The sequence below is a fragment of the Carcharodon carcharias genome, chromosome 2 (assembly GCF_017639515.1).
Source record: "Carcharodon carcharias isolate sCarCar2 chromosome 2, sCarCar2.pri, whole genome shotgun sequence".
NCBI lineage: Eukaryota > Metazoa > Chordata > Chondrichthyes > Lamniformes > Lamnidae > Carcharodon > Carcharodon carcharias.
In genome coordinates this window covers 147966156-147989030 of record NC_054468.1, presented here as the reverse complement: position 1 = coordinate 147989030, position 22875 = coordinate 147966156, and the positions used below count along the sequence as shown (strand labels likewise).

At 42.8% G+C, this 22875-nt stretch overlaps 1 protein-coding gene across 1 annotated transcript in view; it reads right to left on the bottom strand.

Annotated features, from left to right (window-relative positions):
* Positions 1-22875, bottom strand: part of nt5e (5'-nucleotidase, ecto (CD73)) — a 137206-nt gene that overhangs the window by 20282 nt on the left and 94049 nt on the right. Inside the window, exons 3-7 of the mRNA XM_041206867.1 lie at positions 20764-20986; positions 20484-20672; positions 13636-13833; positions 11735-11889; positions 6755-6863 (exon numbers count right to left, since the gene is read on the bottom strand). Of these exons, the coding sequence (XP_041062801.1) occupies positions 6755-6863; positions 11735-11889; positions 13636-13833; positions 20484-20672; positions 20764-20986 (874 nt within the window). The remainder of the gene's footprint in view (positions 1-6754; positions 6864-11734; positions 11890-13635; positions 13834-20483; positions 20673-20763; positions 20987-22875) is intronic.

Genomic DNA, 22875 nt, shown 5'->3' with positions numbered 1-22875 from the left:
TCTAGACCCCGACCACACAAGGAAACAGTGAGCACTGTCGGGCTGTGCGGGGTGGGGGTTGGGTGAGCATTGTCAGGTAGTGGGTGAACTGCAGTGTTCTTTAGGCTTTTCCTATGCAGCTCCCACTTTTAAGAAGCCAATGCTTCTTTTTCTTTCATGGCATATGGTTGTTCTGTTTCTGTTAGTGACCAAGAGGCATAATGGACTGGTCTATGCTTGCTGTCACCCTGCACTTGAAGCAAAACCGCCACCAGACCTGTGGACTTTGCATCTGCTGCTACTATGATCAGTAATTCTAGGTCATAATGCGCCAAGATTTCAGAAGAGATTAGAAATTGTTCAATCCTTTCAAAAGCATTTTGTTGGTCCACATTCCAGCACCACTGTTGACCCTGTCTGAACAGCTGTCTTAAGGACTCATTGACCTCTTCAGAGGAACTTGCCTACTTGGTTGATCATCCCAAGAAATCTTTGAAGCTCTGTTTTGTTCCTGGGTTGTGGAAATTCTCTGATAACTTTTATTTTTTTGTGGATTAACTGTGATTCCAGTGGCTTGTATCATGTGACCTAGGAATTTGATCATAGGTTTGGCGAACTCACATTTTTCATTCAATGTTAGGCCTTCATCCTGTAAGACTCAGGACAGCTCTGACTCTGCGATCATGCTCTTCTCTCGTGGATCCATTTATAAGTATGTCATCCATGTGGCATATTACTGCTTCCATGCCTTCTAGAGTGTTCCCTGGAAAATTTCTGTAGCGGACACTATTTGAAAGGGCAACCTATTGAAACAATAATGACCTAATGCTATAAATGTGGTCAACAATCTGGACTCTGTCTAGAGGAGACTGCCAAAATCCACTGTTTGCACCCAATTTGGTAAATAAAGTACTCTTGGCTCGTTTGGCAAGGCTCTCATCTGCTGAGGCCATTGGGTGGATCTCACGTTCCACTGATTTGTCTGAATTGAATCCATGCAGATTCTTATAGAGCTGTTTCACTTTGGGGTCATAACTTGCCATTTTGTAAGCATGGTGACCAGTGAGATACCGTAGAAGACACCAATAGCATTCCAAAAATATTAAATAATCAAGGGGCAAAAAGGGGAGGCGGGGGAGGAAATAAATACAATAACTATCACTAGAAAAAAAGTGCTAGGGAAACTAATGGGGCTAGAGGCCGATAAGTCCCCTGGACCTGATGGGTTGCATCCTAGAAAATTAAAGGAAGTAGCTACACAGATAGTGGATGCACTGGTAGTAATCTTCCAAGAATACTAAGATTCTGGAAAATTCCCTGAAGTCAATATAACACCCTTACTCAAAAAGGGAGGGAGACAAAAAACAGGTGACTACAGGCCAGTTAGCTTAACATCCATCATTGGGAAAATGTTGGAGTCGATGATAAAGGATGTAATAGCAAAGCATTTAGAAATACATAATCTAATCAAGCAGAGTCAGCATGGTTTCATGAAGGGGAAATCATGCCTAAAAAAATTATTAGAATCCTTTGAGAAAGTAACAAGCAGGATAGATAAAGGGGAACCAGTAGATGTAATATATTTGGATTTCCAAAAGGCATTCAATAAGGTACCACATATAAGGCTACTTAATAAGACAAGAGCCCATGGTGTTGGGGGTAATATATTAGCATGGATAGAGGATTGGCTAACTAATAGAAGACAGAGTTGGGATAGGGGAGACAGTTTCAGGATGGCAACCTGTAAATAGTGGAGTGCCGCAGGGATCAGTGCTGGGGCCACAAGTACTTACAATATATATTAATGACTTAGATGAGGGAAGTGAATGTACTATCGCCAAGTTTGCGGATGACACAAAATAGGTGGGAAGGCAAGTGATGAGGATGACACAAGGAGTCTACAGAGGGATAGAGACAGGTTAAGTGAGTGGGCAAAAATTTAGCAGGTGGAATATAATGTGGGAAAATGTGAGGTTATGCGCTTTGTCAGGAAGAATAGTGGAGCTGAATATTATTTAAATGGAGAAAGACTGCAGAAAGCTGCAGCACAGAGGGATTTGGGAGTCCTTGTGCATGAATCTCAAAAAGCTAGCATACATGTTCAACAGGTAATAGGGAAGGCAAATGGGAATGTTGGCCTTTATTTCAAAGGGAATGGAGTATAAAAATGGGGAAGCCTTGCTAAAACTATACAAGGCACTAGTTAGCCCACACCTAGAATACTGTGAACAATTTTGGTCCCCTTATCTAAGGAAAGATATAGTGGCATTGGAGGCAGTCCAGAGAAGGTTCGCTAGGTTGATCCCGGGGATGGAGGCATTTTCTTATGAGGAGAGGTTGAGTCGGTTGGGCCTGTAAAAATTGGAGTTTAGAAGAATGAGAGGTGACCTTATCGAAACATATAAGATTCTTAGGGGGCTTGACAGGGTAGATGCTGAGAGGTTGTTTCCCCATGTGGGAGAGTCTAGGACCAGAGGACATAATCTCAGAGTAAGGGGACGCCAATTTAAAACAGAGATGAGGAGGAATTTCTTCTCTCAGAGGGTAGTTAATCTGTGGGATTCTTTACCGCAGAGGGCTGTAGAGGCTGGGTCATTCAGTATATTCAAGGCTGAAATAGACAGATTTTTAATCAGTAAGGAAATCAGGTTATGGGGAAAAGGCAGGAAAGTGGAGTTGAGGATTATCAGATCAGCCATGATCTCACTGAATGGTGGAGTAGACTTGATGGGCTGAATGGCCTGCTTCTGCTCCTATGTCTTATGGTCTAATCCCTTGTTCTGCATCTTTTCTATTTCACAATTGATTTTGTCCAACATAAAAGCAAAACACTGCGGACGCTGGAAATCTGAAACAAAAACAGAAAATGCTGGAAAAACCCAACAGGTCTACCAGCATCTGTGGAGAGAGAAACAGAGTTAACGTTTCAAGTCTATATGACTGTTCTTCAGCTCTAAAGAAGGGTCATATGGAGTTGAAACACTAACTCTGTTTCTCTCTCCACAGATGCTGCTAGACCTGCTGAGTTTTTCCAGCATTTTCTGACTTTGTCCAACAGTGGATGAGGGATTTTCTTCGATGTGAAGAGGCAAATTGGTTTAGCATCAGCTCATAGGGTGATACGGCGCTCGGTCTTTAACTTCCCTAGGCCTGTAAACAACTTTGGAAATTCATTTTGAAATGTACTCCTGTAGTTCTCATCAGCAACTTAATGCACTTTATAGATTAATTTCAGTTTTAGACATGCCTTTGTACTTATTAGAGACCACTCTTGATTTTGAATAACAGAGTGTTTCAAGGATTTCCTAATCTTTATATTTCAGCTCTGTCATGAATTGGCCTTTTATTTTTAAAGTTGTTCCACCAGGGTCTTGTATTTTGATAGATGAGGGCTGCAATGTGATCTATTTCAGCCTTTTGATTTCATCTGATAAAACAGAAACCCCAGCTCCTGCGTCTAGTTTTAAACTCTATGGGGTATCTATCCACTTCAAGTTTAATACCTCAATACTTGTTTTCAGTATCACTTACCTCCCCCAGGAGGATAGTTCCTTTGCTTGTGGTTCTTTCACTTCTTGTATGTGGGTGTGATTTCACATTTTCTCCCTCTTTTTATAGGTTGTCAGTGTTTTTGAGTGATGAACAGTTTTGAAGTGGCCTATTATTCTACAGTTGTGGCACTCTGCTACCCCACCCCACCTCACTGCTGGACATTCTTCTCACTTGTGCAGTTTGTTTCCGCCACACTGAAGAGCAGAGTCAGAGAGTTAGAACGCGAGAAAGAGTGAGAGAAAGTGAAGTCAGAGAGTTAAAAGAGCAGGAGAAGGGGCAAGACTGGGAGAGTGGAGTTGGAGTGTTAAAAGAGCACGCGAAGGAGTGAGACTGAGAGCACAGCCAGGAGTTAATAGAGCGCGAGAAGGAGTGAGATTGAGAGCGGAGTTGGGAGTTAAAAGAGTGCGAGAAGAGGTGAGACCGAGAGTAGAGTTGGGAGTTAAGAGCGCAAGAAGGGGCAAGTAAGTCCTCTGGTTCCTCAGACCCAGCCAAGAGCCACATGGCACCACAGCTGGCTCAGCTGCATAGGAGGGGAAGAGGAAGAGTGGAAGAGCTACAGTAGTAGGGGATTCCATAGTTTGGGGAGCAGATAGGCGTTTCTGTGGCCATAGACGTGAATCCCTGATGCCAGGGTGAAGCAAGTCACTGAGCAGGACATTCTTTTGGGGGAGGGTGAACAGCTAGAGGTCGTGGTCCACATTATTGGGACCAGTGACATAGGTAGGAAAAGGGATGAGGTCCTGAAAGCAGATTTTAGTGAGTTAGGAAGTGAATTAAAAAGCAGGACCTCAAGAGCAGTAATCTCAGGATTACTCCCTGTGCCACATGCTACTGAGTATAAGAATAGGGAGATTGAGCAGTTCAACAAGTGGCTGGAGAAATGGAGTAGGAGGGAGGGCTTTAGATTTCTGAGGTATTGGGTTCAGTTCTGGGGCTGGTGGGACTTGTACAAGAAGGATGGGTTATACTTTAACAGGACTGGGACTAGTGTTCTCACGGGGAGGTTTGCTAGTGCTGTTGGGGAGGGTTTAAATTAGATTGGTGGGGGATGGGAACCTGGGGGGAAGTTCAGAGTGCAGAGGAGAAAAACTAGCAGTGGGAAGTAGTGAAGTATTAGCTGATAATGAGGATATATCGGAGAGTTGCATCAAGGTAGATAGAATACTTAGAGAGTTTGACAGAATTAGAGTAGACAATAGTAAGTCATTAGATGGGGTCAGAATAAGCAGGAAAGTAAAAAAACCTTAATCAGGGCTAATGTGCATGTATGTCAATGCGCGGAGTGGGGTTAATAAGATTACTGAACTGCAGGCACAAGTTGACAAATGGAATGATGATATTATTGCTATAACAGAGACCTGGCTCAAAGAAGGGCACGGCTGGACGTTAAATATTCCTGGGTAAAGGGTGTTGCAGAGAGACGGGAAAGGAAGAAAAAGTGGAAGGGAAGGTGGGGGTGGGAGTGGCAATATTGGTTAAAGATGACATTACATTACTGGAGAGAGAGGATGTTCCAGAGGGATGAAGGACAGAATCTCTCTTGCTACGTAAGGAAAGGTGGGAAAGGTGCAATAACATTGGTTGGTGCAGTATATGTGGAAGGGGTGTGGAGAAACAAATTTGCAAAGAATTTACAGAGAGGTGCAAGAGTTATAGATTAATCATAATGGGAGACTTCAATTATCCAAATATAGACTGGGATAGGAATAGTACAAGAGGACAAGAGGGGAGAGAGTTCCTGGAATGTGTTCAAGATAATTTTATGCAGCAGTATGTTTCCAGTCCAACGAGAGGACATGCACTTTTGGACCTGGTTCTGGGGAATGAATTGGTCTAAGTGGATCAAGTATCAGTGGGAGGGCCTCTAGGGGGCAGTGACCATTTTATCATAATGTTCAGGTTAATCATAGAAAAGGACAGGGAGCAATCCAGAGCAGAGACAGTTAATTGGGGGAAAGCCAAGTGCCTTGAGTGAGCTGGAATCAAACACTGGCAGAAAAGACGGTGGCTGAACAATGGGCCACCTTCAAAGGAAAAGTATTGCAGGCAATGTCAAGGTATATTCCCTTGAAGGGAAGGGTAGGACAAATAAATGCAGAGCACCCTGGATGACGAAAGAGATAGAGCTAAAGATGAAAAGGAAGAAGCGTGCGTATGATAAATGTCAGGTAGAAAATACAATAGAGAATCAGGCTAAATACAGAACGACCAGAGGGGAAGTGAGGAAACTAATAAGAAAAGCAAGGAGAGACCATGAAAAGAGGCTGGCAGTGAACATAAAAAGAAATAAATTTCTACAAAGAGTTAAGTTTTAAAATGCTGCCTGACTGCCAGATGACGGCAGATTTTGCAAGCAACATTATGCAACTAAATTTCAGTGGAAACTCAAGTGAAAAAACACTTTTCAAAACTGGCATTTTTTTTTAGCACAAGGTTTGCAGCAAGATCAACAACTGCATCCAAAATGGAAATGCTACCTCATGTAAATAATAAAAAGGTGGTTCTATGGTTCTAAGTCCAACCTAACAAGTGAGGCACCACACTTTGATGTCCCCTGTGCCTCTCAATACCCTGTTTTAACCTGTTCATTTACCCAGCATTTTATTTCATTGAAATCCAACCATCAGTCAAGTTCTTACCTTTGGTGGTTCTACACTTATTTATTCTTCAGCTGTTAATTCTTGACCTCACTTTCTTCTCAAATTGTAGTAAGTATAAGGCTGTTTGGCATAGCAAGGGTTAATGTGGGATTGGAGAACAGTACCGGCCTTGGTGTGATGTAGAGTCACAGTAGACAGGAGACAGTATGGTAGAGAGAGAGTCTGAGGGAAGTCGGCACAGAGTAAAGGCTATACCTTGGAGGTATGTAAATAGTTGTGTGTTAACAATAAATATTTATATTCAACCACGCAAGCCTCCAGACCTCTTAGTGAGACACCAAAAAACCTTACAGCACAATTCACAACTAAAATCTCCTCCATTACTACAGATGCCTCTCAGAGGCGGTCTTCCTCTTTCTAAATGTCTGACAACTCCTAAATCTTAATAAAGTTTAAGGATGTTTTTGTATTAGACAAAACTTACTTTTCTGTTTTCAGTTCATTAATACTTTTCAAATGACTGAATTTGGGCTACTTCTTGGTGAACTAAGTTTTGATGAAACATGGCACTGTTCATCAGGGATAGAAGTACTCAAAGTATTTGTGAAAATATTAGTATATACCATTGTTACTGAGCTCATCAATGGGCCCACGGATTCCGCCCCCTTGCGTCAAACAAATGGATACGTGGGTCCAAGACTTTTCATCTGGTTTTCGGATATTTTCATTGATCTGAAATTATTGCAAGATAGAGAAGAGCAATGTAGGTTCTGTTAGCTCACTTAGATGATAAGCTGCACTTCTGCAGGACATTCATTCTTATCACTGCGCTCATGCATACAGATTGTCACAGTCAATTCCTGGTTAGTGAGATTCAACAACAACTTATATTTTTATAGTGCCTTTAACATAATGAAATGTCCCAAAGTGCTTTACAGGAGCATAATATAAGACAAAGTATAACACCAAACTACATAAAGAGATATTAGGTCAGAAGACCAAAAGCTGGTCAAAGAGATAGATTCAAGGAAGTCTCTTAAAGGGAAAAGTGAAGCAGAGACGGAGATGAGCAGTAAAGGAAGGGAATTCCAAAGCTTGGGTCTGGGCAATTGAAGACTTGGTCCTCAGTGCTGGAACAATTATAATTAGGAATGCATAAGAGACCAGAATTAGAGGAACACAGGTATCTCAGAGGGTTGTGGGGTTGGAGGGGATTACAGAGATAGGGAGGGGCAAGGCCATGGAAGGATTTGAAAACAGGAATGAACATTTCGAAATCAAGACGTTACTTGACCAGGAGCCAATTTAAGTCAGTGAGCACATGGGTGATGGGGGAACCAGACTTGCGGCGAGTTAAACCATGAGCAGCAGAGTTTTGGATGACTTATAGCTGATGAATGGCTGAGTGTGGGAGACCAGCTAGAAGTGAGTAGGAATAATCAAGTCTAGAGGTGAAAAGGCATGAATGTGGGTTTCAGCAGCAGGTGAGCTAAGACAAAGGCAAAGTCGAGTGATGTTACTGAGATGGAAATAGGCGATCTTAGTGATGGCACAAATATTCCAACATTAATGACTCAATCATCATTGTCAGATCTATAAAAATGTTTTGAAGTTTACTCTAACTTGATAGACTGATATGGTTAGTGAATATGAGCAATGGAGATGATGTAACGGAATATATTTTATGTTTCTATTGGCTGAAATAGAAGGAAATGCACTTGGTTTTTATATAACCTCAATCTACAGTAAGTCCCACTTAACATTGACCCATTTAACGTTGTTTCACTTTAACATTGTGAATATAGTGTCAAAATATCCATTTAATGTTACGAGCTTCAATTTAACATCATTTGCCACAGATTTCCTGTTCTGTGGTCTGCCTGCGCACATGACCTTTTTCAAGTGCTTCAACTCGCGCCCTCAGTCCTTAAGTCCCTCTTGCTTCTGGCTCCCGTTCCTACCATCCATTCTTACTTTTAAAGTTCCCTGTATCCATTGCCACTACTGGGAACTTCTTTAGCTGCTCTTCTTCCCCTCGCTCCTGCAATTGCTCCTAATGTTGCTCCTGGCCTTGCTCCTGCCCTTGTTCCTGGCTTTTTACCCTGAATAGCTTTGACCTTTTCCTTGCTCCTGTTCCTACCCTCTTGTCCTTACCTTTAAAGTCCCCTGTGTCTGTTGCCAAGACCAGGGACTTCTTCAGCTGCTCTTCTTCCCCTAGCTCCCATTCCCTCTCTGAGCTTGCACTGAAGTCCTGGGACTTCAGCTGCTACCTGTACCGATCAACGTCTGCCACTAGATGGTGCCTAAAACTAAAACTAGACAGGTATAAATTTTAAAAAACATTTAATTACATTTACTGTATATTTTTTATTTTAAACTTTATTTCAATTATGAATGAATGCAAATTTCCCTCCAAGCCACACGCCATCCTGCCTTGGAGCAATATTGCTGTTCCTTTACGTGTTGCTGGGTCAAAATCCTAGAATCCCCTTCCTAACAGTACCTTGGGTGTACCTACACCACATGAACTCCAGTGGTTCAAGAAGGCAACTCACTATCACCTTCTCAAGGGCAATTAGGGATGGACAATAAATGCTGGCTTAGCCAGTGATGCCCACATCCTGTGAATGAATTTTTAAAAGCATTTAGGGATGTACAGCATTTAAACTTAATGTTTGAATACTTTTTTCTGATGAGAAAGTCCCAAAGTTCCTAAGTATATAGTATTTCTTTTATATTTAGTGACTTATTTTATTTTGCAAATTACTTCATCGATGAATGCACAGCGCTGCACATGGGCGCTACTGATTTTCAACTTGTACATTGTTTTTTCAGGAGAGAAATGTCCAAAGGAACCTAACTCTGATTTTAACATTGATTCCTATGGGAACTTATGATTAAATTAAAGTTGCTTCACTTAAAGTCGCCATTTTCAGGAATGCAACCACAACTTTGTGAGGTCTTACTGTAATTCCATAGTGAATATAGCTCACAGCTCACAATTGCCTTTAATTTTGCACTAACATGGAAATTTCACACTTGATTGCGGGAGTGTAGGAAGTATAAAGAAGGTTAACAGAGATATTCATTTTAAAGGTGGAATTAAAGTACAGTTACCACCTCATCTCCAGCAGGCCAGTCTAGCTGCATCTATTGTAAAACATGCTATGTTTCAGCGGGTGAAGATTCATGCTCAACATGGATTTCTCCTGCTAATACCTTTGTAAATGCCAAGAAGCAAAGTCAATGTAGATATTCACAGGATGAAAGCAAATGATTTGCATTAATATTGCACTTTTCATGACCTCAGGATGTCCCAATGTGCTCCTAAAGTATTTCGTGAAGAATAGATCCAGTTTTTTGTGTCCCAAAAATGTCAGGAATGGGTGTGGGTTTGACAAAAAAAAAGTCAGTGGTACTACAATTTTGAACTTCCCATTGGAAAAGTAGCTTGCACAAACTTCCCAGAGGTTTGAAGAGGTCTTGGTCAGGTTCAGGTTGCATCGGGCATCGGGGTCATCATTGACTGCCCTAGGGTAAATTTGTTTTCCATGTCCCCCAGCATTTGTGTCTAGCCGGGCAGGCTTTGGAAAGCTTCTGAAAACCGGCTTTATTAAACAGTTTGTGAATCTTGGGGAAAGCCTGCTGAAGAGTTGGGAACATTCTTACAGGTAAGTGTTAAATAGTTTAATGGCTTCACATGTCATTATTAGATCTTGTCTTATAAGTTAGATGTGTTTTTACTGCAGTGCTTGATCAAACAGGTCTATTCTGCAAAAGTAAGTTGACCATTACATTGACCAACATTGTGTGTGCTTTGAAATGTATTAGAGTACTTTTCCCACTGGGAAAGTGCACTTATGCAATTAAAACTGAAGAATATAGTGGTTGGGAACTCTAGTATCATGATCTAAGTGATTTAAATGCCCACAGAATTTTAAATATTTTATAAAATAGGTCTGCAGCTTTCACTTAGAGAAAAAAGGAAACAGCCACCTGCTCCTGGATTGCTTTCATTGATAGGGCATCTGGTGTAGCTTGGAAAATATATAGCCATCTTCTTTGGAGTTTCAATAATCTTCATTATTTATAGTTATAAGGGCTTATTTTGACGGCTGAGCACATTATGAACTCCTGGCTGAGTTTCAAAAGCTGTAGACCACATCTCATCAGGAAGTCATGTTCATAGTTTGACAGTTTTAAGAGGTTATTCAAGGATTATCTGTCTTTAATGTGATTACTGAATAGTTTCTTTTGGTTTTACAACTGAATGACCACTTGAGAGGATTTATATCTTTTTTCCCCTTGGGTCTGGATTCTTTGTAAGATGAATGGTTGTGATTTTCAGTGACAGATTGTTAGAGGTGTACTTTTTATGTCCAGTTTAAAGGATTCCCTTTGCAATTACAAGGGCTCCTGAGGAGTGTATATACTTGTTGAGTGGCTGTGGAGGATACATAGAAGGTACGAAAGGGCATAGGAGTATGAGAAGGCATGGAGGAGGCATGAGGAATATGAGGGGGAAAGGAGACTATGAGGAGAGATGAAGTGAGAATAGGGGTAGGTGGGGTAAGGGGGCTTGGAGAGCTTTGTCAATGTCCCAACAAACTGAGGCAGGCCATCTAACCAGCCCATCCTGCCACTAGCACTCCTTTGAGGCTGCCTCAGGAGTTGGAAAACCTGAACCATGCCCACCCATGTCTCCAGGAGATGAAAACATGGCATGTATGGGCAGAGGTGACAGGCTAACGTTTCTGAAGTCGGGAAATGACCCAATTCGCATTTCCCAGGCCCAACATGAAAATGCAACCCATAGCTACTGTTGTAATGCAGGAAATGCTGCAGTTAATTTATGCTCAGAAAACCCCCACAAGCAGCAGCGTGATAATAATCAGATAATCTGAGGGATAAATATTGGCCAGGACACTAGGGAGAACTCCTGCTCTTCTTTGAAATAGTGTCATGGAATTCCAGTGCTCTATTGCATTGCACCTTCACCCCAATCTCCTTCCTTCTGCTATTTCAGTCAAGTTATTAACCCAGTAACTCAGTTATAAACTAAGTAGCATAACAATGTAATCAGAGTTCAGAGCAGGATGTACAAAGTCAAATTTGGAGGTGCAAAGCACCCCCAATACTAAAACAGCAGTATCAATTGCTTTCTCTAGATTCCATCCCACCTTCATCACTTGGCCACTTGGAAAAATATTGGTCAAGTTTTCTGCTCCTGATTGGTATCCATGGAGCTTTTATCAATGTGACTATGCATGAATGGCAGCAATGACAATCTAGGCTTTCAGTCAGTCACCAGCTGCTGACGTACAATCATCCACAAGAGAATGGCCAAAAGCGAAGGGGTGTGGAACTATATCCGAGTATCAATTTCCATCTTTCAGAGGTAAGTGGTGGGATTAGGGAGGAAACTGGAAGACTCTCCATCACTCAATCACTGTACAACTCAGGTCACTTGAACAAATGACAGAAAACGGAGTGACGGTATCCCTTCCCCTATCTTAGTTGAATAATGTCAGAGAGTCACACATTGCTGGCTTTATATCCATGAAGTAAATGATACTGAGGTTGCCCACACAAGTGTTTCTTACCATGGCATCACAGATTAAATTTCCCAAATTGCATTCCCGATTCCTACATTCCTCAGTGGTTCCATTCAGATAAACCAGTGTTTGCCCAATGACTTCCTTTGAATATTTGGCAAGTGCTTTTTTCCAGTTGTTTACATCTGCCAGCAGCACCTCATCTGAAGGTAAGACAGGAGAGAAAGTTTTAATGCCATTCATTTATAGAATTAAATGATACTCCTCGACAGCTTTCTCTTTTTCCGCTCCAGGGGAGAATACCCCTGCTCTTCTTCAAAATAACAGCAACAGCTGAGGAGCAACCACATGAGGAGGTATTAGGACCAAAAGCTTGGTCAAAGAGCAATGTTTAATGAAGCGATTAAAAGTAAAGCGATCAGAATTGGAGGAGTGCATAGCTATCAGAGAGTACCACAGGATCTTTTACATCCACTTGAGGGGCCAGATGAGGCCTTAGTTTAACATTGCATCTGTCAGCGCTGCACTCCCACAGTATTTGTCATTTATCGCTCAGTTGGTAGCAATCTTGTCTCTGAGACAGAAGGTTGTGGGTTCAAGTTCCAACACTCTGATGCAGTACTGAGAGAGTGCTGCACTGTTGGAAACAGTGATGGGATGTTAAACTGAGTCCCCATCCGCCTGCTCGGATGGATGCAAAGGAACCCAGAGCATTACTCTGAAGAAGAGTAAGGGAGCTATCTCCAGCGTCCTGGCTAATATTTCTCCCTCAATCAACATCACAAAAAAGGGAGATAACCTGGTCATTATCACATTGCTGTTTGTGGAGTTTGATGTGCTGCCATGCTTCGTACATTACAGCACTGACTACACTGTACTTCATTGCTGTAAAGCACTTTGAGATGTCTGGCGGTCATGAAAAGTGCAATTTAAATTGAAGTCTTTCTTTCACTGAGGTGTCAGCTTAGTGACTGCACTCGACTCTCTAGAGTGGACATACGTCCACAATCTTCTGACCCAGACATGAGAATGCTACCATTGAGCCAAGGCTGGCAGCCTATATGATATCAGGCACTGCTCTCGGTGTAAGCAATGCATTATGGAAGTGTCAACAAAGCAGCCTCCTCAAACTGAACTCTAGTCTGTTTCCTCAGAAAGGATGTTCTCAGCTGGACATTCTGGAGTAGAGGAAGCTATTTTTTATAATTTATACACTTATAATAAACAATAACAATTGTACATGAATTGAGCATACCCTCTTAGATGATGTAAAAGGTCCCATGGCACGATTTTGTAGAAAGATTAGGGTTTTTTCCCTGGTTTTCCTGGCCAACATATATTCCACATCCAAAAAAGAAAGTAATATTCAAATATGAAGGCAAAATAAAATAACATGATGTAGCTTATGAGGATCATTAATAAATACAATGGTTGGATAAAAAAACTGAGGAAAATTTGAATGGTTGGTGCATGAGACAAAGGTCAACCCTCCTCAAATAAAAACAAAAACAGAATTACCTGGAAAAACTCAGCAGGTCTGGCAGCATCGGCGGAGAAGAAAAGAGTTGACGTTTCGAGTCCTCATGACCCTTCGACAGAACTTGTGTTCGAGTCCAAGAAAGATATTTCAACTCTTTCTTGGACTCGAACGCAAGTTCTGTCGAAGGGTCATGAGGACTCGAAACGTCAACTCTTTTCTTCTCCGCCGATGCTGCCAGACCTGCTGAGTTTTTCCAGGTAATTCTGTTTTTGTTTTTGTTTTGGATTTCCAGCATCCGCAGTTTTTTTGTTTTTACCTCCTCAAATAATGTTGATAACAATCTAGTTGAATTCTTTTAGTTGCTCTTTGTCATAACTCAAAATGCAGTATTTAGAAAAGTTGCTTCAAAAACTCAATTTCTTTCATTGCAATGAATAACTTCCCAATCAATGTGTACTTGTCATATTACCTTGAGGGATGCTGCTGTCTAACAGTATTGGATTTCCCTCAGCTTTGGTCACTATTCCTTCATCATTGAATGTCACCTTTAGATGTCCAAGGTATTTTCCATATGCGTAGGCCTGTACAACAGGAACATTATTGCCGCTATCTGATTTTACAATGTAGGGGTAAGGACCGGCAGGAGCATTATTGGAAGGAGCCTTGCCTGTAAAGTTAAAATAAACAATATAATAAATATAGCAGATGGACATAGACAACTAAAACAATGACCTAATTATTTGCCTTATGGATTCAGGATTGTACAGCACATTCAGCTCATGAAGCCTGTGTCGGCTTGTTGAACGAACTATCCAGTTATCCCACTCCCCTGGTCTTTACCAGAGTACTGTAAACTTTTCATTTTAAGTAGAGATCCAGTTCCCTTTTGAAAGTTACTATTGAATCTGCTTCCATCATTTCTGGCAATGCGTTCCTGACCATAACTCTGTAAAAAAAATCAAATTCTCCTCTCTTCCCTGACATCCTTGTCCATTATTTTGAATCTTTGTCCTTGAGTTATCAATCATCCTCTTAGCGAAAACATTTTCTCCCTTTCTACCTATCAAAATTCTCATAAATTTGCACATATCTTTTCAATCTCCCCTTAACCTTTGCTTTAAGGAAAACAGTTACAGCTTCTCAAGTCTTGCCACAGAACTAAAGGGCAGAAGTTTGCTTGCCTGCTAGTGTCGGGCATGTTTGGCGGCTTGGGCGGGCTATATATGGCAAGGAGGCCAAAAATTGGTTTCACGACATTGTGAAACCAGTTTGCGATCGTCTGCTCAGCCTGTTTATAGCGGACCATTTTTTCCCGCCATCGGATGTTGGGAACCTCATTTTAACACATTTGCATATCACTATAAGGCCAGCACACTGGAATCATCCCCCCACATTGGATCATCCGCTCACACCAGCATGTTTGCACGTCGAGGTGTTTCACAACAGCATAAGGCACGGACATGGCGGACTGCACTTTGAGGGACACTCGGAAGTGTCAAGTTAGTAAAGTTACGGAGCGCTCGTGAGGGTCACCTCTTAGACTCCAAGCATGAGGCACATTGGGTGGGGGGCAAGGGCTGCCCTGTGGTTAAGGTGCATTGTGGAGGGGCAAGGGCTACCCTGCAGTTGATGGTAGTGCACAAGCACGTGCAGGATGGTGTGGGAAGGGAAGTAGCCACACATTAGGGAAATCTTGTACAAAGTGACCATTCCTCCACAGCTAAGACAGTTCAGGTGCAACCACACTGACATGCTAGGAGTCCGGCCTCTAGCTTATCTGCCCACTTGAGTAACGCAGAGGCATGAAATTGCCACCAAATGCTCCAGAGCTTTTCACCCCTCAGGCACAGACAGCAAACTAATGAGTGTTTTAGTGGACTGCAGAACAGTTGGATGATAGGGCAGATCGTACAATCTCTTTGCTAAAACTGGCCATGGAGCAGTCACTAGTGGAGTTGCTCATGGCCCCTTGCAATGTCATCTTCCCGGTTTGGACCAGTCTCCCCCATGGTTCAAGCTAACAGCGCAGCCTTGTAGTGTGGGTTAGGAGAATGCCTGCGCCTGAGCTGAGAGTACAGCATGCAGTCCAGTGGGCAAAGCTGCCACCAATTGGTCAGGTGGAATGAGGTGGAGGTGGGCAGGGTTTCAGGCAGCCATGCAGCGCACTAAACTCTGGCCATCCAAGTGGTGGCCATCGCCTTTGACTGTGATGAGAGTGAAGAGGTCCTCGAAGGCGTCAATGAGGCCCTTGCACTGGCTAGACAAGGCAGGTGTTCTCGGGAGGCCCTCATAGCTGCTGGATTTGTGGAAGATGCAGTGAGGAGGCACCATAAGATCCACACATTGCATCTGTGAACATTTGACTCCAGTCTGGCTTATGGCAGTGCACGTACCCTCTGTGATAATGCTCCTGTCATTGAGACACAGTGGAGGCCCTAATAGTCGCTCGATTGCAGGAGGATGATGATGACATGCAGTGAGGATCTTCACATTGCCTCTAAGAATGTCTGACTCCTGGCCGAGCTCCCTTGCGCTCCATGATCAGGACGATCATAGAGACGCAGCCAAGAAACTTTAAAGGGATCTGATCCTTTGTCCGCCTGCAGCAGCTGAACCCCTCAGGAGCACAGCATCAATGGTCACAGATGCTTGAGGGGATGGGGGCCAGCCCCACCTTAAGAAGTGCTGAGAGCACACAGAGAGAATGAAGGAACCCTGTGACACCTGCCCACGACATTCTGGAAATAATGACAAGCAACATCAAGGTGCAGGCTTCAGTAATGTGTCCGGGGAGTGTGAGGCCCAACCATCTCTTTGATCTGAAGGCTGCACAAAGCACAGGGAAGAGGCCCTGAGTGAGTCACCCGCCTTTATCTTGTGCCGATAGGTTTCACATCTGAGTGACACGAACACTGCTCATCAGAACAAGGAGCCATAGGAAGGGAGACATTCCTGAGAGTTTACTGACAATAGTGAACAGTATATACAAGTGGTTAACACCCATGCCCAGGCTGTGCAACAACATCAACTTTCCTGTGCTCCCCGTTGATAGCTCAGCTGATACAGTGCAGGACTGTAGGTGACTGTAAAACTGGCATCTAGGTTACTGGTTCAATTCTGGCTCGAAGAAAGCCCTCTTTGTTTTATCTAGGATGGAGGGTGTTGCACGCAGCAGTCCCATATAATTGTAGCATGTGTAGGTTCACGGACTCCCAAGATGCTTGTATTTTTTGCGGCCTTGTGGAGTCCGTGGACCATGCTTATATAGGTTATATAGGCTGCACCCCTTTTTTAGTTACTTTGCTTCTGTTTTGTTTACACGTCAGCCTCACGCTCCTGATCTATGGGCACCCAGTGCGGAGAGGGGCTGGGAGGGAGGAGGACCTCCTCGTGAACCAGCACCTGGGCCTGGCCAAGTTGGCCATTAACAGGCCTAGGAGTGGGTGATTGAGGGGATGTCCGACTGTTTGCTACGTTCATGGCCGGGTGTCACTGAGAGGGAGCATGCAGTGTCTGCCGGCACTGACGAGGCCTTCTGTGCTCGGTGGGCACCGCGGGGACTGGTGTGTTTTATTGACACTGTTAATCACATTTTGGTTTAATCTTTGTAAGTTTCCTTTAAATTTGGTCTTTTGTTTTTGCAGTTTCCCTTTAAGGGGCTGCCTTTTAATTTGTCCCCTGATTTGTTAATTTAGTTTATTTGTCTTCTAAGAAAAGAGCTACATCAATTTTCCTAACCCTTTAGCTACGTTTTGGTGCTCCCGCAACATCCACAGCGGAGGTGGAGGCAGCCTATTGACTGCTACTCCCTGTTGTCTGTGATGACCTTGGCGGGTGTCCTCTGGACGGCTGAGCCCTGGAGGACTAAGGCCCACTTTCAGAGTCCTGCTGTGTGGCAGTGGCACCCTCCTCAGTCTGTGGAACTGGACCTGCTGGGGTTACAGGAACAGGGGATTTGGATGGGCTGGACACTCCTGGGGTCACCTGGGTGGATGGCCCCAGGGTGTGCACCTGCTGATCCTCCTCCTATGGGTGCCCGAGGGCCCCTGGCTGACTCTTTGAGAAGGAGTAGCTGGAGTGAGATCGAGCTGCCCTGGACCCCTCCCGCATACACACTGTTGGAGGCCAACTACGTGATGTATGCTGCGAGATGGGCAGTCGACATCGAGATGCTGATTCTCTTAAAACTTAAAAGTAAATTAAAGACAGCCTTATATTATTACCATAGGAGATAAACAAACAAGTGAACTTTTCAGCATTACCCAAGGACTGGGTTTAGGGTTTTATCAACTTTATTAAATCACATTCAGCAATTGTATACTTTTCCAGATCCCTCCAGACAGAAGATCAACTCTTACTCTTTCACAATTAAAGGCCTCATGGAGATGAAAATGGATTTCATAAAATATTATAAACAGATTCAAATTATTAACATGTCACATTATCTTGATGAAGGGTATTAATACGGGTCAAACCTTTTTGGAAAATAACAAGCGTGTGAATGATGCTCACCATTATTAAAGCACTAATCAGCCAGCAAATTGAGGAGATGAAGAGATACATATGAGTTGCATGCATGTAGTGATTTTTGAAATTTCAAATTTCACCTTTTTTCTACTTTTCCCTTCTCCTCTCTTACTCCGACTTTTCTTTCCTTCTCTTTATATTTTTTCTGTATCTGCTTTAACTCAGCCTTCATCTCTATTGATCCTCTATTTATTTTTCAATCCTCAAATCTCACTGTTTGGCCCGTCATTCACCAAGGTCCCAGGTGTCCTACTGTCCTCGGCGCACCATTATCAGCTCACACTTTCAGCAACTTACCCAAAATCTATCTTCTGAGCTGATAGGTGAGGGAAAAGTCTAACTAACAGCACCTGCCCCATTCCAGCAAGATTTGGCCCAATATAACCTGTAGAAACATTGTAGAATAAATAGTAAAAAGTAAATAAATAACCTTAGAAAGTGCAGAGATCATTAACATTAATTAAATAGTGATTATCATCCTTTAAGGACAGATTCTTTGGGATTCATTTCACTCCAAGCTGGCATGCCTAACAAAAATGAACCAACTATATCAGCCTCAATAATCTGATGCTCGAACCATGCCAAGTCTAGGGAACTATTGGTGCTGTTTGGCCCACATGGAACAAGAGACACATCACCGGGAGCTGGGCTTTATCTGATTTAAACTTCAACTGTAACCTTGCACATACAATCCCTGGGCCTTGGACTAGACCAAGTTCTATCAACTTCGAAGAACTAGTCCTGACTACCTACTCCACCCAGGGAGAAAATGATCTCTTGGCAAACAGGAAGTCTACATGTGTGGCTTTCTTAGTAGGTTGGTTTGGAGATAGTTACATAGGAACAAAGGATCACTTAGTCCCTCAAGCCTGTTGCACCATTCAAATAGATCACGGCTGATCAGTATCTCAACTCCATTTACCCACCATAAGCAAAAATCTATCCATCTTAGTTTTGAAATTTTCAATTGACTTAGCCTCAACTGCTTTTTGGGTAAGAATATTTCAGTTTTCCAATACCCTTTGAATGAGGACTTGTTTGATCACATCACCCTTCAGTGGCCTAACTCCAATTAAAAATTTCTCTCTCCTTGTCCTGAACTCACCCACCAGAGGAAATAGTTTCTCCTTATCAAATCCTTCTTGAACACCAGAATTAGATCACTCTGTCGTCATCTGTAATAGGTATGTGCAATCTGTCATCATAATTTAATCCTCTTATAGGTATCATTCTGGTGAATCTGTGCTGCACTCCCTCCAAGGCCAATATATCCTTCCTGAGTGTGCTGAATGCAGTACTCAAAATAGGGTCTGACCAGAGCTCTGTACAGCTATATCAAAACTTCCACCCCTTTTTATACCAGCCACTTTGAGATAAATGCCAACATTCCCGTAGCCTTTTGAATTATTCTTTGTACCTGTCCACTGATTTTAGTGCTTACTGTGCTTGGACCCTGGTTCCTTCACAGTTCCTAGCTTCTTGACAATGAGAAAACAGACTGCTCTATCTTTTGCTAATCCAAGAACTCCCATGTTGAATTTATCTGCCACAATTTTCCCACAGTTAGACATGGTGTTGGGTAGTGACGCATGTCAGACATTTGAGTGACCAAAGAAAGGCAGTGAAGTGTGGCTAAAATTATAGAGGTCAGAGCACCTCAAGTCATACCCTTAGTAATTGGATCACGGTCAAATTTGGGTGAAATGCGGATGTTGCCACTGATAGTGGAACCTCAGGAAATTAATTTGCATATTACGGACAAGTTATGGGCACCAGTTAGTACCAGAGACAGCTTATCCTGGTGCAGGGGGTAGGCCGGGTGCAGGGGGTAGTGCAGGCGCAGCATGAGCATCGGCTGGGAGGCTGGCTCAGGGGAGGGGTCAATCAGGAAATTTAATGCAGCAAAGAAGGTTACCAGGCATCTGATGAAGGCTGTTCAAAATGGCGAGGAGATTTGATAAGATAATTCATGAAATGACATTTGCCAAACTGTTTGGTGTGTCAGTAGTTAGAGGGCATAAATTTATGATAATTTTCAGAAATGAATCAAAAGATTTGGAGAATTTATTTTATGCAAGATATGAAATGTGGCACCACAACAGTGGTCGGAACAGAACTCAGCAACTTAAAAAGTTAATTGACTAAATGTTTGGAAACAAGTAAACTAGAGTGGATAAAGAGTTCTCTCTGAGGCAGTGCACACATCATGTCTGACTTTGGGGTTCTAATAGGGGCCCTCACCTCCTCACGCCTCAGAGCAGATATTGGAAATTCAGATGACGGGCAGGCAATTGCCTAACCGTGCATCACAGAACCACTGTTTGCTTCAATGAGCAAGACTGTCCTCACTGTGGATGCAAGGCTAGAAGAGTTGCCCCTGTAAATTAAAAGCTGTGTCGACTGACCATGACATTTCAACTAATGTTGAATTGAGCTCACAACAGAGGTTCGAGGTTCAACTGGGTGACATTCAAATCAATAAATTGTATAGAATGTGAAATTTGAAGTTTTCTTTGTGCGTGAGCTTTTGTTAGAGTGAGTTGTTATGATCTAGAAAGCTCTGTCTGAAATGCTGATGAAAGGAGATTCAATAGTAACTCAAAATAGAATTTGTATTAATTTTGACGGTAAATAATTTGCTGGTCTATGGGGAGAGAATAGGTGAATGGGGCTAATTAGTAGCTTTTTCAAACAGCTAGCACAGGCACAATGGACAAAATGGCCTCCTTCTGTGCTGTAAGATTATATAATTTTGGCACAACTGACACAGAGATTTGGTTGAGAATTTACCTGTGTAAAGAAAAGTGTTGGTATGTCCTCCCACTACAACATCAACTCCTTTCACTTTCTTTGCAATTTGCTTGTCCGTCTCAAAGCCCGCATGACCCAGGGCGATAATCTTGTTAACCCCTAGAGTTGTGAGTTTGTTAACTTCACGCTGCACAGCTTCAATCTCATCTTCAAAGATTAGATGTGGCCCTGGAATATATATATATATATATATAACATTAATTGGTGGCCATTTCAAAGCTCCATAACGCAGGGAACCTCAGCTTCAATTGGTACCCACCTGGGCTTGAAAGCATTGGTGTTTCTTTGGTGGTGTATCCAACCAAACCAATCTTCTGCCCACTGACCTTTAGGATCTTAAAAGGATGATAGTAGCCGGCGAGCTTTGGTGCTAACTGTTGATCTGCCTTTATATTTGCACTCAGCACTGGAAAAGAAACATTCTGAAGAAAGGGGTTCAAGAGGCCATCCACATCATTGTCGAACTCATGATTCCCCAAAGCCTACAGAACATGAAACCAGACAAGTTACAAAGTTTAAAAAAAACAAAACATTCAGGGTATCAAAACTGTTCTGTCCATGGAACTGGATTCAGACTGATTATAATGTCCTTTATGACTACATACTTTGCTCAATCTTTAATGTTAAACAGTCAGTGCAAATGGAGATGGAGGCTGAAATCTGTTTAAATTGCATGTTACTTTTACAGTTATTCACAAACAGAGCAAATTGCAATAGAAATAAAGTAGCTTGCATATAGTGACACCATGAGTTCTGGCTAGAATGACATACAGGGCGTAATCTTCCGGCTCGATCAGAAGTGGGAAGCCTGGCGGATGGGGAACTTAATTTGGTGTGAGGCCAAAAATCAGTTTCCTAATGGTGGGTTGAACTTTAACAATTATATTCTCGGGACTTTATATGCAGGTTAAAGGTAGATCGCGCTTACCAATGCACAATGTTGAGACGTCCTTTTGCATGCATTAGCAAGTTAAAAGGCCACCTCACCGGAATTAAGTACCCCCTCCAAATTAAGTTAACTGCCAGTGAGAAACTCGAACATTCACAAGACTGCACGTAAGGTGGTGTGCACCTGATGAAGTAGACTTCTTCCAATATCAATAGTGAGATGCTGTTACATTGTCCTCTTTGTGGGGTGCTCGTAAATGCCAGCCTGTGCTTGAGACTCGGTGGTGGAAGTGCAAGTTGTGTGGGGAATAACCAAGAGAGGGAGGAAGGGTTAGTAGGGAAGGGTGGGGCAGTGGCTGGACAAAGGTGGAAGGGATGGTTCAGGCTCTCCAGGAAGGAAGAGTGCAGGCTGTCTGGGTGTCCTTTATATGTGATACCCAAACCTTCGACCCATGAGGTAATGGTGAGGATGGCGATTTCCTGCCTGCCCCAAGATTCAGTGAGTTCCTCGTAGATGCATATGTAATATGATGAGTAGCGCAATATTGCGCCTGGTCACCCATCCCCCCTCCCCCGTGGAAATAACTCTGACTTCTGCTCCCACCAGTGAACTTAGACTCCAGAACAGAAGATTCTAGCCATCGAATTACATAGGATGTGCAGATGAGAAACAGGTGACTTGACCCAACAGGTCCACACTGTTGTTTCTGCTCCTCCCACCCTTCATCGTACACTGTCAGCATAACCTTCTATTCCTTTTTCCCCTCACGTTTACCTAGCTTCTCCTTACATGCACTATTTACCTCAACTACTCCTTGTGGTAGCAAGTTCCACATTCTAACCACTCTCTGGATAGAGACGTTTTTTCCTGAAATCTATCGGATTTATGAATGATTACGTCATATTTATGGTTCCTAGCTTTGATCTACCCTCCAAGTGGAAATATCTCCTCTGTTCACCGATCAATAATATATAATCTTAAAGAACTCTTATTAGGTCACACCTGCACCTTTGCTTTTCGAGAGAAAAGGGTTTCAGTCTGTTTTGTCTTTTCTGAGAAGTATAACCTCTCAAATTCTGAAATCATTCCAAGAAATCTGTTTAAATCTGTTTTGGACCTTCTACAGTGTATCTTTGGCTGGAATTTTCCGGTCCCACTGTGGCAAGACCTGCCATGGGGGATACAGCAGGCCAGCCAAAAGTCCATTGGCTTTCGGGAGGACTGGAAGATCTCGGCATCGGATGGGGCCGGAAAATCCCAGCCCCTATCCTCCTCATATTATGGGGATCAGAATGGAGATAACTGAGTTTTTCCTCTGTCCATCACTCCTGAAGACCCACATTATTGTGCACATAATTTATATGATGTAACTATCCTCCACTTTTGACATTTCGCAGGAGAAATAATCCTGCTGTGCTCATGAAAATGTTTGCCGTATTTTTAGTAATAAGTTCAACGATTCTGTCAATGGAAACCACAACT